This window comes from Cuculus canorus, chromosome 2 (genome assembly GCF_017976375.1).
Source record: "Cuculus canorus isolate bCucCan1 chromosome 2, bCucCan1.pri, whole genome shotgun sequence".
Taxonomy (NCBI): domain Eukaryota; kingdom Metazoa; phylum Chordata; class Aves; order Cuculiformes; family Cuculidae; genus Cuculus; species Cuculus canorus.
In genome coordinates, this window is record NC_071402.1 from 108,474,008 (window position 1) to 108,491,176 (window position 17,169).

A 17,169-nucleotide genomic window follows, 5' to 3' on the forward strand; every position below is an offset into this window, starting at 1 on the left:
TACTTTTAAGATGAAATTTAACTCCAGTTTCCCCTCTAGTGTAACTTGAGAGCAACTGAAGAACAAGAAACACTGAAAGACAACTATTTTACAGGAAAATAAAAAGCTTCTCTCATTTTCTACTTCTGCCCAAATTGACTCACAAGGCCGATTTTCAGCAAGTAGCAACCCTTTAACACATGCACTGAATACCCTTAACTAAGTGGGTCACAATATTGTGTGCAAGGTATCATAATTAGTTGCTGCTTACTGAAAACAGTAGCTCTGCAGGTCAGCCTCTTTACACTGTACTGAAAGTTCACCAGTTCAGGACAGCACTCTAAACTGCCACTGACAAATATTTACTTAACTTCACTAAACAGAGAAGATCCAGAGTTAAGAACTATGAAAGGGCTTAAAGTAAAACCCAGCAAGCTACACAGAGCTTTCTTTACAGTAGATCCATTTCCAAAAATACTACCCTTATTTGACAAGCGAGTGATGTAAAAAATACTACATAGCTGAACGTCAGCAGTTTTAAAACCATGCTCTACTATTGAGACGATGCAGTGTCAGATCTCCCAGTGGTTCAAATTACATTCAGATCATGCTCAGGCAAAGAATCGCCTATTTGTAAAATTAACCAAATAACTTAATAGTCAGCAATACAATACAGAATTTACACCTCATTTTATTATTTCCGATTCCAAGATGCAGAAAATGCTTAACCCAGCATAAAAGCCGAAGAGATTTGGTCAGATATTACCTTTTCCAACGCTGAGTTTGCCAATAGAAAGTTAACTCCTCAAAGTCTTTGGAAACAAACTTCAACTGGTAGAAGGGGTTTTTTCTACTTCAACACATGCATGAAAACATCACAGCAGTCAAACACTGGCATAATCTCCCCAGCAATGTAGTGGAGTCTTCTACACTGGACACTTTTAAGGCTCAGCTTGACAGGGTTTGGAGCCATCTAATTTAAACTACAGATCCCCTAAAAAGTTTGGACCAGATGATCCTTGAGGTCCCTTCCAGCCTGGCATTCTATGAGTCTATGATTTCTCTTGGCTACTGTCACTTTCAAAGATACTCTACACCCATGTCATACCTAACGTGTGTTATTATCAGTTAAATAAGGTAGTTTCTCGAATAATTTTGTGAAACTATACCAAAAACAGCCAATTAAATTATGACAAAAACACCCAAATCGTTGCTCTGAGCTGTATCCTATATGCACAGTTCTTCCACAGTTACAAAAAGCAAGAAAAAGGTTAAAGCCATCTAGATGACAGAGACAGAGGCGACTTATGAGAACTGATCCAGCAGCCTGATCCGGTGGGAGGTGTCCCTGCCCATGGCAGGGAGTAGGAACTGGAGGATTGTGGAGGTGCCTTCGAACCCAACCCATTCTCTGGGAACGGGGAGAAGGAGCGCTGCAGCAGGGGCAGAGCAGCGCCCATCCCAGCGCTGACAAAAAGTCTCTAATTCTTCCTTAAATGTTTGAAACTGGTGGGTGTTATGAGCTGAATTATTAACGAACATCATTCTCCGGAATCTTGAAACTACCCTTTAAAGTGAGCAACAGCTCTTCAAACTCTACAACCAGCCTTCCGATGATGAGCTATGAAGGAAAGAGCTTCTCAGGGACTTGCAGGCTGCATCTACTTCTCCTCTAGAATGGATCCAAAGTACTCCTTATGTTCTCTTATGGCTGTCTCATCTGGGAATGTGTAGGTTTTCCCCTTAGCACCCTGGTGAACTGCTTGGCCTCAGATGTTCTGCTGCTTGTTTTTCTCATGCCTTTCAGCACACGTATGAGCAGACTAGGACCACATTCATTTAGTGACCTGACAAAAATTTGGACCTCTACACCAACCCCATCAGCGCGGTGGGTTTTTTCCCTATTCTGTCAAGAGCGACCTCATTGCTCAGGGCTTCCTTCATAGCTCTGCCACCCTCCAGCAAACCTAGCAATGCACTTCACCTCAATACTGTGACATCCACTTTTCTGACACAACTCACTGAACTTCAGGCTTTATTTACTGACATAATTTACACCATTCACCACAGAAGATTAATTGGCATAAGCTTATCTGTCCAAGTGCGTTGGGAAGTACACCGAGAGGTTGCACAAGTACAATATTTCAACTAAAGCCACAACATAGTACTTACACTGCAGACAATAGCTATGCTGTTCTGGTCTCCCCTTTCTGTAATAGTTTCAGAGCATCAATCTTGGTAATCTCTAAAGGAAAATGGGGAATCCCTTCTTACCAGGGGACTTGTCATCCTGGGATGAAGGTTGACTTCTCTTCCTGCATTCAAGTCTTACTGATTTTGTCTCAGGCTCATTTGCTGACATGAATGGTCTCTCTACACTCTCAGACATAACGAATTCCCACTTAACACCAGCAATCTCCTTAAACAAACAAGCAAGCAAACAAACAAGAAGAAATATACCCAAAGATCACTCAGTATTTTCTCATAATCACTTTAGGGAGACAATAACAATCGTTCTTTCTCACTCCAAAAGGACTTCTAGCAAGTGCTCAACACTGCCTAGATGGTATACATAATAACTTGTTTTAACTCAGAATTAAGGCTGTCAAATGGAAACTCAAGCTCTAACAAAATGTCACGTTAAGCCAAACATGAAATCAGAAAACTGGAATGTACAAAGCTGGCTCCATGTCCTCACAGTCTGAGCTTTCCCCTCAGATAAAGAAAACAGGCTGTTAAGAAGTAAACTAGAAAAACCATAGAATCACCAGGTTGGAAAAGACCTCCAGGATCATCAAGTCCAACCACTCCTATCAACCACTAAACCACGCCCCTGAGCATTTCATCCACCCATCTTTTAAATACCTCTGGGGATGGTGACTCAACACTTCCCTGGGCAGCCTGTTCCAGTGCCCAGTGACCCCTTCTGTGAAAAAATCTTTTTCTGATGTAGCCTGAACCTGCCCTGGTGGAGCTTCAGGCCATTCCCCCTTGTCTTGTCTCCTGACACTTGGGAGAAGAGGCCAGCTCCCTCCTCTCTACATCCTCCTTTCAGGTAGTTGTAGAGAGCAATGAGGTCTCCCCTCAGCCTCCTTGTCTCAAGGCTAAACAACCCCAGTTCCCTCAGCTGCTCCTCATAAGACTTGTTCTCCAGCCTCTTCACCAGCTTTGTTGCTCTTCTTAAGTATCTGCTGGATCAATATACTACCAAATACAAGCATGAGCGCAAGTTACACAAATATGCTTCATATGAAAACCATAAACACTTCTGCTCTTCTATCTCCTGGCTTCTCTGGTCTTCTGCTCATTTATTTTAACTTAAAATCAGGTTTTATCGCTTTGTCTTTCAGTAGCTCATCTGTGTTGCCTAAAAACATTTTCACAAACTTGCTTTACTTTAAACTAAAGCAGAAACCCTTGTCTTAGGAAAAAAAAAAACGCCAACCAAACAAAACTGTCCACAGTTCATTACAGAAACAGCACAGAAGATGGCCATTACCATTGCTTTATTCCCATCCTTTTTGCACTGCAGTCTGGGATGCAGACTTGGTTGCCTACATTGGCTTTAGAGCTGATTGTGAGGCTTCAAAGTGAAACAGTGAAGAATTAACAAAATTCCTGCAAAACCTGATACTCCCATTTGGACACAAAGGACAAATGCAGAAGAACTGGCAGCCACAACTACTTGTGATGAAAAGCAGCTTGGCCAAGCTGCTGGAGAGCAGCAAGGCAGGAAACATCCAGGAGGGACGTGGTGGACACTGAGGAGACGAGGAGCCAGCAAGGTGCTCTTGCCCAAAGGCCAAGGCCAGTGGTGCCCTGGGCTGCAGCGGGCAAAGCATTGCCAGCAGCTAGAGGGAGGTGACCCTTCTCTGCTCAGTGCTGGAGAGGCCATGCCCACAGCGCTGTACCCAGCTCTGGGCTCCCTAGTACGAAGGCGACACCGACATGCAGGGGAGAGCCCCGAGTGCCCTCTTCACCCCTCTCCCACATGCCTACTGGGGTCACTATGGAATGCTGTGCTCACCCAGCACTGACCCAGCAGCGGAATTATCACTGCCAACTCACTAAATCAGAAATGCTTCCACCAACGTTATCGAACCAATATGCTTAGTAGGGTTGTAACACATCCTCTTGGTACCGACTTCTTCCCAAGCTCTTACACACTCACCACTAGGTTTTCTATGTGAAATACAAGTGGCTTCACACTGACCGTTTATAGAGAGGTGCAAGTTTCCTTCCTGAAGTTATACCAGCACAAAACTCACTCTTTTCTCCTACAAACGGGAAAGTGCAGCTGCCCTTCAGCAGTTTCCTTCCTAACTCCAGCTGAATCCATAACAGAGATGAACCAGTCAAAAGCATCTCTAGACTCTGCAGACCAGAAGTGAAGTTGGTAACGACGGTAGCAGGGCTGACACAGAGAACATCAGGGGAAAAAGCACCTCTTAATACCCATGCCAAACCACAACTGATGAAAGACTGCAAGAAGACCACACTAAAGCTTTCTCATGTTTCAATGTGAAAGTTAATCATCTGTAGAATTTCTTACCAGCTCTTTCAGATTTTCCTTTCTGTTCTTTTAGTTCCTTGACTTCTGTATTTAGCTGTTTGACCTTAGCACGTAGTTGGGCTATGTCCTCCTCCTTCATTTACAATGTTTCATACATCTGTGGCTTTGTCTCTGCAATTACCATGCCCTATGGAAAGGATTCTTGTCAGAAAAAGCTGGAAAATAAATAAAACACACAGCTAAAAAGACTTCAAGCCAGAACACAATCCTTGCGAAGAATAAACTTAAGTTGTTCCTTCAAGACCAGAGATCACGCTATATTTCTATGTCAGAAAACAAAGTGCCATAAAAGAAGAGGGAGGAGAGATTATTTTGAAGAGTAGCCAAAATTTATCTAGTTACAAAAAAAAAAAAAAAAAAAAATCCTCCAGCAACTAAGGATCATCAGAAAACTTCCTCCTCCCGGTTAAGATATTTTTCATTGAAATATGCATTCTGTAAACAAACAAAAACTAAAAGCATTGTAATTTGCATGCTTCTCCTAAGGGACACGTCGCCTTTTACACCACCAGGAGTTACTCCAAGCACCAAGACCATGATAAAAAAAAATTGAAGGAACAACGAACTGAGAAACTCTTCATAATCCTAAGAAAATCCAATGACTCAGTCACTTTTCCTTCATTGGTCATTTTTTAATCAATTTACATTTTACCTCCTCTTCATCAGTGTTTGGGGTGGGAGTTTTTGGTTTGTTTCGTTGTGGTGTTTGGCTTGGGTTTTTTTAAAGCTGGCATTGAGGAGCGTATTCAGCACGATTGCTCCTCTCTAAACACCAGGGACAGGCCCTCGCTTATGGGGGACAAAATCTCTTAATCATATTAAGTGGGGATAGCAACAACCCCTACCAGCAAAAGCGATTACTACCCTATCATCGTTACTGACAAAGGTAAGACCATATTGTGTTGGAATTCTTATGAAAAGTTAGCGTCTTAGAAGAGCCATTCTGTCTTCTAGCTATCAATCACAGCGTGTTCAAAACAATTGGCTCCTGCTAGAAAATAAATCCTTACTCTGACATGTTCAGCCCTAAGTATTGTTACACCATTGTAAGTAACAGCAGGCGTATTCCCCAAAACTCAAGGTCTCTTGAAAAACCCGCAATACCCACCGGTGCTTCCTGGTTCCACAACACACACTGGACTTGGGTCTCGCTGTTCAGAACAGGTATCGAGATCAGGCATTTCAGTGCCTGCCTGACCATCTTGGAACCACCGTTTCAGCAAGGACAGCTAAATCAAGTGTTCTTTCTGTTAAAAAAACCCAAGGATTCTAAAAGGACTGTATTTTCATCTTCAGAACTAGAGAGTTAAATAAAATTTCTATCAGCAAGCACAGAAAGGAAAAATGCCTGAATTTTTTCAGGTTTTAAAACCAGTAAAGCACAATAGCATTGAGTGCAGAAACAAAGACCAGTTACGCAAAACACATTTTGCCAACACAGTTTTAGATCAAACATCTGCTAATGTTATGTTCTTCATAACAAAAGACATTACAGAGGTATTGAAGTGCAGATCAAACAATCATATTTAACACGAGTGAGGTTTTATAAGTTATCCTCTAGCACAAAGATGCACTTAATTTCCAGATGATCAGAAATCCTCAAGAAGCTTTACAACACCGCAGTAATTATTGTAACACATGGATATATATTATAGGAAATACATAGTTCAGAGAAAAAAAAAAATGTCAGAACAGCCGTTTTTAAAAGCATCTGTTGGGTAAGGCATTTTAGTTCAGTTTCTAGGACGCTAAGTTGATCTTTTTCTTCTAGCAAAGCCTCCAATTCCTGTCGGTGATATTTCTTAGCTTGTTGGAGCTCCTGCGAATCCAAGAAACATGTCTCAAATGAAAATTGAAGTGTGAAGTGAAAAGATTTGTCCAACTATTATGAAATCATATTAAAAATACCGCTTTGCAGTTGTGACCCCAGAATCCAACCATTAAGTGGGTATTTCTTTTACTAAACAACATCCCACACAACACAGTAAGAATATCCCAGTGTAATACCAGCATTAAAACAGCAAGAGTCTAGATTTGATGCAAAATTATCACGGATTCTTTCTTCCTAAAGCTAAGTTTGTGTAGGGATCACTTCAAGTGTGCTCCTGAAAACTGTTTTCCATGCACACATTTCTTCGGGAAGTTGAAGAGTGCACTTTATTAAGTCAACAGAAAGAGAAGAAACCTAAATTCCTCTTATGGCCATTCAACATGCTAGCATTCCAACAGGACAAATGCCATCTAGAAGAGCCGAAAGCTGGCTTTTTTAATTCCTCAAACATGTCTCAGATGAGAAAGCCAGAAAATGCAAAAGAAATGAACTGCATGGCCTTACCTGCTTCTTACTTGCATTCATTTGGCTGAACATCTTCAGAAACTTGTAGATTTGTCTACATGCCTTAGTAGGATCTCCAGAATCTTATAAGATACCGCCTTAGGGATGTTTCTTTTATTTACTTCCTATGCTTTTAAAGCTTAAAAATTGTGATGCCTTTAAAAAAAATCTTTTAATAGATAAATAAATGTATTTCAAGTTAAATTAATTCACATCTAACTGCTTATGGAAAGAATCAGAACCATACACACTTCATGCACGCACTGTAAATCATTTCCCAGAGTTGAATTTAATTCTTTTTCATTTGTCTATTTACTTCATCCATATATACCTGCCCAGGGATTTCCCCCAGGAAACTAATGCTTCTATCACCGTCATTCTGCCAAGATCACTTGTGTAAAAGCAAGCACCACCTATCAACCTGGGTTCTGTTGGCCCAGCAAAGACAGAACATGATTCAAAACAAAAACAAACAAAAAAAAAAAAACAACCAAAAAAAAAGAATGAAAAACTACATCCACTTTTGAAGCCTGCATTGCCTCAGGTTCTCAACAGCTGCTGACCAGACTTCTGACGAGCACTTCTGAGCTTTACAAGCAATTCCTTCCCAGCAAAGCAAAGTAGATCAATGCAAGACCAAGTGCAAAGAGATTTACTGAAACCAACACAGAAATGGTCCTCTTGGGATACGCAAGTCCCTCCTGATTCTAGTCTGAGAAGGACACTGAAGACTGCTACTGAGGAATTCCTCATAACATAAATAGGTATGTATCAAAAGGGCTATGACAGAAGATGTGGAAAGTAAGTATGTGCTTGTCCAGCCTCCTTTTCATATTCAAAAGCTTTAGCTCTGGTGTACATAGATGCCTTCCAAACTTGATCAAGTACCAAAAACCAGCAAAGCTAAACCTACTCGAGCATGTGGATACAGACCAGAGGCAGAAGGAGCGTCTTTCATTTGATTCTCTAGTGAAGGGGAAAAAGCCCAAAACTCCGGCAAGCCACTTCTGTCAGTGATGCTGTGGGGTTTTCCCTCCTACGGGCTGACAGTTTAGCTTAGGACAGGGTGACGGCACAGGCACAGGCTTTGGCTTGGATGAGCACGGCACACCCAGTGCTCTGACCCACTGTTCTCAGCTGCTGGTGCAGACGCAGCACGGATCTGAACCAAAATGCCCCCGGCTGGGGGCACAGGGACAGCCCCTTGCAGGTGAGCATGAGCCTCGGGTACAAGCACGCCCAGACGCTCAGTCACTGTCCCTCGCCCCCAAGGGAGGGCTCCCACCTGCGGGCGAGATGCCCGGCTGCCTGGAGCTACCCTGCCTTCGGGAAAAGGTGGGACCTCGCGGGGTCTGATGGCTCCTGCAACCTCCACACCAGCGCTGCTGTTCAGCACAGCACACACCTCAAAACCAGGAGCGCAGCCACAGAGAAAGCCCGTGGCTTTCTACGGGCTGGTACCCAGCTCCCGAGCAACATTATGAGCATGGACAGAGGTCCTCGCACGCCCAACTGCAAACCTGATGCTGCACTGGCTCTTGGGGCAGCAAAAAGGCTTCAGCTTCACATTCTGCTTCACAAGGCTTTGATAATATGGCTTCTGTGAACTTGCCCTTTTAATTTGCTCTGACCAATCATTTGGACGCCTTTTAATTAATCCCAACTTCTTTACTCTCAATACCAAATATGTAGAAACATTTTATATTAACAAAGGCCACGATGGCCTTGAAGGACCATGAACAGTGCAGTAAGAGGAAACAACGGATAGCAACAGTAAGCTATGGCTCTATGCCCAGAAGCTGAGAGGGAGGTGTAAGCTAGAAAAGTAGAAACCATGATAACTTAGGGGGAAAGCATGTAAAATATGCAAAGCTAATTAACCAAGTAAGCATTTGATCTAGGCGTGTGGACAGTAGCAACTAACCAATACTAGTAGCTTATACACGTGAACAGTTGTTTGTAACCAATCAAATGATGCCAAGTTTTAGATGCAACATAACATTGTGTATATAAGAAGCTCACTGAGAGCAATAAAGGTCTTCGATCCAAGCTATCGGAGTCCGTGTCATTAATCTCCTCACAAATATATTAGAGCTTTTCTTTTTCCTTTTACTGTAACCTAAGGAGACAATAACCATAACAAAACCTACCTGACCTCAGGAGTGAAATGAAACTGTACTACAAATCCATACCAACTATGTAAATATAATTGAGATCATGAGTATTTTTTAAAATTTATCCTATTTCTCTTCTATTGCTAGTTATTACCATCTTCTATTAAAAAGCACCTCTTACTTGTATTTGCCCAACATTATCATTTGTCAATACTACAAGAGGAACAGCTTGCGCAGGGACATCTACTGCTAGGCCAAACAATACTGCAAGAATATAACACAGAGACAACACAGCAGCAAAGGAAAAAAACGGGGGTTGTCGTACCTGTGGGGATGCTGGTCCGCTTGCTGGGGATTCGGGAAGCACTTGTTGAGTTATGCCCCACGGGAGGAAAATAAACTTTTAGAAGGAATACACTATAAGGACTGTAATTCACCAATTCCTACAAATGGCATCTGTGGGGTTTTTCTCATCTATGATTTTAGTTTTTTCTCTTGGGTGCTTATTAAGAATTCTTCATGCAAGCAAGCTAGTTTGTTAAAATCAAAACAGATTGCTGTGATATACAGACCTACAAAGTGCTATGTGTGCATAGGTTAGTACGAGACATCAGCAAATGCTGGCATCTCCCCTTAAATTAGACACGATGACTATTGAGTAATGTAATTGATGACCCGTGTTATTTACAGACAACATGAGTAACAGTTGAATCACACAATCTTTCTCTGTTAAAGTACACTGGAGGGCAGGGGAAGCTTCCCGTAATAAACACGGCAACAGGCTATTCAAGACTCCAAAGGAGCACGGGGAAAAAAAAAAAAGGCTTTCAGAAAGAAAACATCCTGTGCAAAACTTCATGCACACGTTCCTCTGTTCTCCTAAACACACACACTCTCCAAAAAAAAAAAAAAATCCAAAAAACCAAAACCTTCCCTGAAACCCAGAACCAAGACAACAGAAAGCAACAGCTTTAGCACAGAGTTTAGATGTTCCTGTTCCTGATCTGTCTATCCTGCTTTTCCAAAGTCCTGTGTTCAGGTGCTTTCTAACCTGCACAAATCCAGACTGTTTTGTGGTGTTTGAACCAGGTCAAACTGAAGTAGGAAAACATGCTAGAAACCATCTTGGATACGATTTTTTTCGCAAGAGAAGCAAAGCACTGAAACGTAGCGGACAAAGGATGAGCAGTTCAGCTAAAAGCAGTGTAACTTTTAATCAAGATTTACCCTGATAGGTGTATGTAAGCTGTAAAATCATCATGATCACATCCACAATTTCTACTCTGGTTGGATACGCACCTAAGCACACATAAACATAAATGCAGAAGAGGAATGCTTCAGCGTAAAGGGCTTCAGAATGATTTGATGTGGAGAAAACTTACAGAAGCACAAAAATACCACAGGCGAAAGAGAAATCCAGACAGTTAAGGAAGGCTGAGAAATGAGCAGTCGCCCATGCCGATTCAGACCAAGTGAAAGGAGCAATAACCACCCATACAAGAAGTCTGTTTGGATTAGGAAATTGCGCTTCGCCTGGCGTGAATGAAATTCTGCTCCAAAGCACTATCCTGTTGTTGGGGATTTATTCCTAGTGGATTAGTGGATTACTGGTTTTTAAACTAAAGCACCCCTACAATTTATTCTCAGCTCCATTTCCTGTTGTTTTGCACTTCTTCCATAGATGCTTTCGCCTCACACTGCAGTCCTACCTTGCTACTTCAAGGACAGAATTCCTAACTAGCTACAACTTCTTCCTTATACACAAAAAAAATTTGAATTTCTCTGTAACACCGCCCACGGAGACCCACAGTTCCACCGAAAGAAAAGCTGAAGAAGACAGTGAGTAAGAAAGACAACTTACTTACTATTCCAGAAATGAAGCATAAAAGTTTTTTTTATTTCTTTTTTCCTTTTTCTTTAGCTGACAATGTTTCGGAATTTTGAACTATAAAGAAAAACAAACAAATCCCCAAAAATCAACAAGTAAAACACCCACCCTAGCAAACTCCCCTTACTGAAACTTAATAATTTATCCTGGGTGACACTGCTTGCTGATATTATGGAGCATCAGTAAACAGAAAACCTCTCTTCAGGGACAGAGGGAAGTACGACACGAGTATAGGTAAAAGCTTTCTAGAATGCCCCGCGGAACACTCCGGGCTGGACGGTCAACCCCAAAGGCCCTCTGGGCTGCACGATCAGCCCCGGGGACCCTCCGGGCTGGACGTTCAACCTCAAAGTCCCTGCGGGCTGGACGATGAATCCCGTGGAACCCTCCAGGCTGGACGTCACCCCGCGGCACCTCTGGGCTGGACGGCCAACCCCGAAGCCCCTCAGGGCTGGACGGTCAACCTGGCCGCCTTTCCGGGATGGACGGTCAACCCCCCGACCCAGAGCTGGACGCTAACCGTACTTCCCGCGCTGCTCCAGCTGACCGGTTAACCTTTCCGCCTGGCGCTGCTCCAGCTGAATGGTCAACCCCGCCCGGCAGACACCACTCCCCCGCCCCGCCCCGCCCCTTTCTGGCTTCCTCAGCGCCTGCGGCACCCGTTAAGTCCTACACTATTAATTTGTTCACCATTTCAGGGCTTCTTTGTTCCTTTGGTTTTCCTTTGTTTAACCAAGCCACTTCAAAGAAACCCATAGTACTCCACAGGCACAAAGATGAGTGTGGAAGATCTCCTCTGCTGCTCTCTTATGGGAGTGCTGGTTACCATCCTGAGAGTGAACTGGAGGCTTGTGGAGATCCCTTCGAACCCAGACCATTCTCTGGGAACGGGCAGAAGGAGCGCTGTGGCGGGATCAGAGCAGTGCCCATGGCAGGTGTCCGGTGTCTGCCGTGCTGCTTGTCTGGTCCGAGGAGAGCTGGCTTTCGAACGGCAGGCTGTGGAAAGCGGGCAGAGGGCACAGCAGTCTGGGAATGCCCGGGACAGGCTTGGAGGAGGGCTCTGTAGCAGCAAAGTGTCACGGTTGCAGCTCTGGCAGCTGGCGCTGTGAGTGACGCGGGGCACCTCCCGCCCTGAAACCCCTCGGACTGAACGGTCACCCCGCAGCTCCGTTGGGTTGGACGGTCAAGCGGTGGCCTCTGCGTGCAGGACGCTCGCCCTGCGGCCACAGCAGGCTGGACGGTCACCCCACGGCCCCTGGCATTGCTTGCGGCTTCAACATTTTCTGAGTGCCTCTGCGGATGGGCTCACTGTCCTGGGCAGGTGCAGCAGCAGGCGCTGAGTCCTCACACACACACCTGACTGCCCTGGAATCCACAGACCTTCCCAAAAGACGCTTCTGCATTTCCATCCTTCACGCGCTACTGGGGCACGGACTTGCTTTAAACAAAGCGTGTGGTGCACACACCATCCCAATCAGACCAGCCTGGAAGAACTGCTGGACTTGGTGGCCCTTACTGTAAGCCCGTGGGAAAACACCAAGAACTTTTCAAAGAAAAATACCTTTCGTATTATGTATAGAAATATCTGATGTTTGTGGGGGGCCTTTGCCACTCACTGAGGTGACGGCCCAGCTCTGAGTTGTTCATAAAGCAAACCTAGAGTTACCCACATCTGGTGAAAAGCCTTGAACAGTTTTATCACTTTCTCTTTCAGTAGCTTGGCTGCTTCGGCTAAAAAACATTTTCACAAACTCGCTTTACTTTAAACTAAACTAAACTAAAGCAGAAACTCTTGTCTTAGAAAAAAAAAAAACCCCTCCATTTTAGTTATAGAAACGGTGGAGAAGATGCCATGACCATTGGTTTGTTCCCATCTGTTTTGCACTGCAGTCTGGGATGCAGACTTGATCGCTGACATTGGGTTTAGAGTTGATCGTGGGGCTTCAAAGTCATGCTTTGAAGAACTAACACAATTCCTGCAAATTTTAACATTCCCATTTGACACAAAGGAGAAATGCAGAAGAATTGGCCTGGTGATGTGCACTGATGGACAAGAAGCGGTGTCTTCTCTGAACGCAGACACAAAGCAAGCTGAAATTCTGCAGATAATGCAGAACGCATCTCCTTAGTCAGGAGAAGCCGACGCTGGTGCAGCTATCAATGTCACAGGGCGAGAACTCTTTACTCAAAGTGCTGGGAGCAGAAAGACGTGATGGGCAGAGCAAACGGCTCTTCTGCTTCCCCACAGACTCTCTCAAGACAACGTGAGGGGGAGAAGGGGCGTGACACTGGTTGCTATTGCTGCTGAGGAGGCTTCTGATGGACACCTGAGCCAGACAGCCTCTCATCCTCCAGAGCAGGTTGTTCCCGCTCCACCTGTGCTTTCTCATCTGCAAAGGCAAAATGCAGTTTTTCAAAAGCACCTCTTGAATAAAATATAAATACTCTGTGTCCCCAGAAACTGTTTGCAAGAGGTCTTTCACTGAGGTACTCCATTGAATGATGCTAAGAAAGCACAAAACCCTGCACGTCTTTTACGTGACGTCCTTTCATCTGGGCTCACACCTTCCTCTCAGAGAAGCACAGCATATAAAAGTAGAGGAAAAGCAACTCAGCTGACAGAGCTGCTTCTTCTTTACCTTTAAGGAATTACATTTTACAGTCACAAAGAAGAACGGAGGCCCAAGAAGAGGCTGCGCTACTGTCGAACGCCTGCACGTTGCTGTGAAGCTGTGCACAAGTGCCACTGACTGCATAGGCTTTAGAGATAGTACTGTGGGTGACATGTGGGGAAGAGGCAGGCAAATGCAGCTCTCACTTCCAGTGCTGCCAGGGGATTACAACATCAGAGATCCCTGAGCTCTGGTCATGCCAGAGGAGCATCACCTCTGTTGTTTTGTACTGGATGTTCATGTTGATGGCGATGTTATTACCATGACATAGAAGTATCAAGAGCAGGAGTAGTAGAATCATCATTCTTTTTTTATTGTGTTAATAAAACTGTTGTCATTTTACCCCATGGGTTTTCCTTTCCTGGTGCAGGGTGGGGGTGGAAGAGGGGCTGCCTAGAGTTTAGCTGCTGGCTAACGGCTCACTGGCAGCTCACGTGCTATATCAGGAAAGCAAACTGATGCCTGCGGGGTGAGTTCCACACGCAACCAACCTGATCCGTCAAGTCACTCCCCAGGAATTAATACCTTATGCCAACGAGGAATCGCCCCCTTTCTCTTTAAACCTGATAGAAGCGTCAGCAAGAACTATGGACACGTGAAGCATTTTTTCAGCTAGGATCTTCTGTCACTTGTAATTTAAAACAAATTTAAAATAGAAAATAGAGAGGCAACACCTATTTCATTTTAAAAGTTTCATTTATTGCACAGTGCTAAAAGCAAAATAAGAACAACATCCCAGAGGTAAACAACGATGGAGGTGAACAAGAACATGGCTATGAAGATCTTCTTTCAGCAGTTACTTATCCCCTGACTGAATGACATCCACCTTAGCGTGCTGAAAGGCCAAGCATTCCTGTAGAAATGAAAAGAAAGGGTCACACCTCCAGGGAGGAACGGACAGGACAGGTGAACCCAAACTGACCAACAGAGTATTCCACTCCATTCTTGTCATACTCAGGATAACCAGCTGAGGGATTACGAGGGTCAAGCTCTCTTCTTGGATGGCCAGCATGCAGTGAAGACCTTGTCTGTCTTTTCTGCTACCCGGCATCCGCACCTTCCTGAATTCAATTCCTGAGTCCAGCTTCCTTCTGCTGCCGAGTCCAGCCTGGGGCCTCTCCATGAGAGCTTGATCCTTGTGACCCTGAAGTTTTATCCTGAGTACCAAGTCCATGCAATGGCTCGGCTCCTTAATGGTACAGCTGAGAAACTTATACTTTTCATGTAGCACTGAAAATAGGTTTGTGTTATTGGGATTTTTCTTATCTAGATTCATGGTCAAAGGTGGTGCTGAGTTTTGGGTTCTGCTGTTCCATTTGTGACCGTGAATCCTAGCCTGTCTCCTTGTCCCTTCTCGAGGGACAAGAGCACAGATAAAAACATTATTTCTAAGCAGCAGCGCCATGAGACATTCTCATCGCAACTGCTTCAAGATGGTCGTAGCCATGACTGGAAGAAAGAAAAGTTAGAACAAACGAACAAATGTTACACTATCAAAAGCAACTTAGAAGCACTTAAAATAATAATGATGTTACTTGTTGATATGTATAGGAGATGAGAGCATTTCAGGTCAAAATTGTCAAATCAGTAAGTGATTCCCAGCCAGTAATTCCATCCCAGTATCAGCAAAACAGCTGAGAAGCTGTGACAAAACAAAACAACCTGTGGCAGAAGTCATGAGTCTCACGGTAAATAATCAGTCTACCATGTCACTGCATCTCAATCCATTGAAAAAGAGTTGCATAAGGCCTGTCATCAAAACTGAAATGATGAAGTAACATTTTATGGCTAGCAAAAAGCCTCCTGTACGCTCAAAAAAATCATTGTTTTCACAATGAAGCCATCATTGTCTCAATTTCTAAGTTTTATACATGCGAGAATATCGTCCCATTTGCTGGCTATCTGCTGACATCAGTCCCAAAAACACTTGAAATACCCTAAGAAACTACAATCCAATAATGAGGTCTCAACAGTTCCCATACCTATTAGCTTAAATTGTGAAAGTACAACAGGTAATTGCTGACATTAAGGTCAAAATCAAGCCCTTCTGCGATATGCTTCAAATGCAGCTGAGAACCCCTGACCGTTTTTCACAGCAGCACTGCAAGGCAGCATGATGACAATTTAAATTCCAAACATGCTTTCTACAACAGTGTCGCAAATTGTTTTGTCTGTTGTTATCATCAATTCAATTATCAGCAACAGAAAAATCAGTTGCTGATTTTGTCAAGAAGTGATCAAGGCAAACAGTCCAAACTCTGTTTGCGTTTGAAGTGCCATGAAGTGCATCCACTGCTGTATTTAAAGGTTTAAAAGAACACAAAATAAAGTAGAAACCATGACTGTTTGCTAAGATGAACAGGTTTTTTTTTTTTTTCCTTTGAAACAGATATTGTTTTGTATTGAAGGCTGTATTTGCATGACTGCAAGAGAGGAAGACGGGCCGCCAGCTGCACTGTGAGAACCAGCAATGGAAACATCCGAAGTTTTTCTTGCTGTGGCAATGCTGCAGTCAAACCACTGCCTTTCAGCCGACAGACAGCGATTGTTTCACATGCACTGAATCAATTCCTGGCAACCGTGCAAAGCTTCTCAGTTGCAAGTGAAGAAACAGAAAGTTGGCCTGGCCGTATCGTATAAAATTCATCTGAAGAGTTCATTAACTATCATGCACCACTAACAACTCAAATCACAACCTTATCAAGCAGTGCAGAAAGTTTCACCCGTGTCCTTCCATGCCCTGCTCCTCTCTCAACCACGACTGCTTGTGTGTCACTTGTTTAGCCTGGCTCGTCTGATGCAACCTGCATCTTTGAGGCCTAAATCAGCTGTCCCTTTTCTGTAACACTACAATTAGAAAGCAAAATCCCAGACGTGTAACAAAAGGAAGATCTGTAAAATCTAATATTTTTAAACGTCTACTGAATTAGCAAAGACAAATGATAATTCCTCCCCACCGACTTTCTAGTGCCACTGCCTCTACCGCTTCTTGAGATACAGAAAGCTTAAGAACTCTGACAGAGATCTTTTAACTGTATGATATAAAAATAAACATCAAACAAAATGGTGCGTGATTTGCTCATCTGAAATCACACACCACCTCTATTATAACAAACCAGACAAAACGATGATGTCATAAAAATATCACCCAAGTGTTTTAGTGAGACTGACATTTTAATAAATTATCTAAATCAAAGCATATTTCATAAATTTCAACCAAAAAAATTATCCGTGTTTAAAACTGTGCCTTTACCTCTGTACGGTGTTCCAACTGACGTGATGTACATTTTCTTCTCATACTTTTTCAGCTGGTCTTCCAGTACATGAATCTAAATAGAGAACAGTCAAAATGATAAATGGTGTTCACAAGCAGCTAAACTAAGCGTAACTTAAACAGTTTCCAGCTAAACTTCAACACCTTCTAGGAAATCAAAATACATTTGCTTTTTGAGTAAGGAAAATATTAAAAATTATGTTACTAGAAACTGTCCCTAAACTACTCAAGGTAATGTGTATGCACACATAAGAATATCTATAGAAAATGTGACACCTATCTATGTATTTTTATATAAATATAATGTATACATATATATCTATATTTATAGATA

At 43.2% G+C, this 17,169-nt stretch overlaps 1 protein-coding gene across 1 annotated transcript in view; it reads right to left on the reverse strand.

Moving 5' to 3' along the window:
- LOC128851158 (golgin subfamily A member 4-like) overlaps positions 1–17,169 on the reverse strand; it is a 94,625-nt gene that overhangs the window by 18,145 nt on the left and 59,311 nt on the right. The window contains exons 12-14 of the mRNA XM_054057886.1: positions 16,815–16,890; positions 10,229–10,300; positions 9,183–9,265 (exon numbers count right to left, since the gene is read on the reverse strand). Of these exons, the coding sequence (XP_053913861.1) occupies positions 9,183–9,265; positions 10,229–10,300; positions 16,815–16,890 (231 nt within the window). The remainder of the gene's footprint in view (positions 1–9,182; positions 9,266–10,228; positions 10,301–16,814; positions 16,891–17,169) is intronic.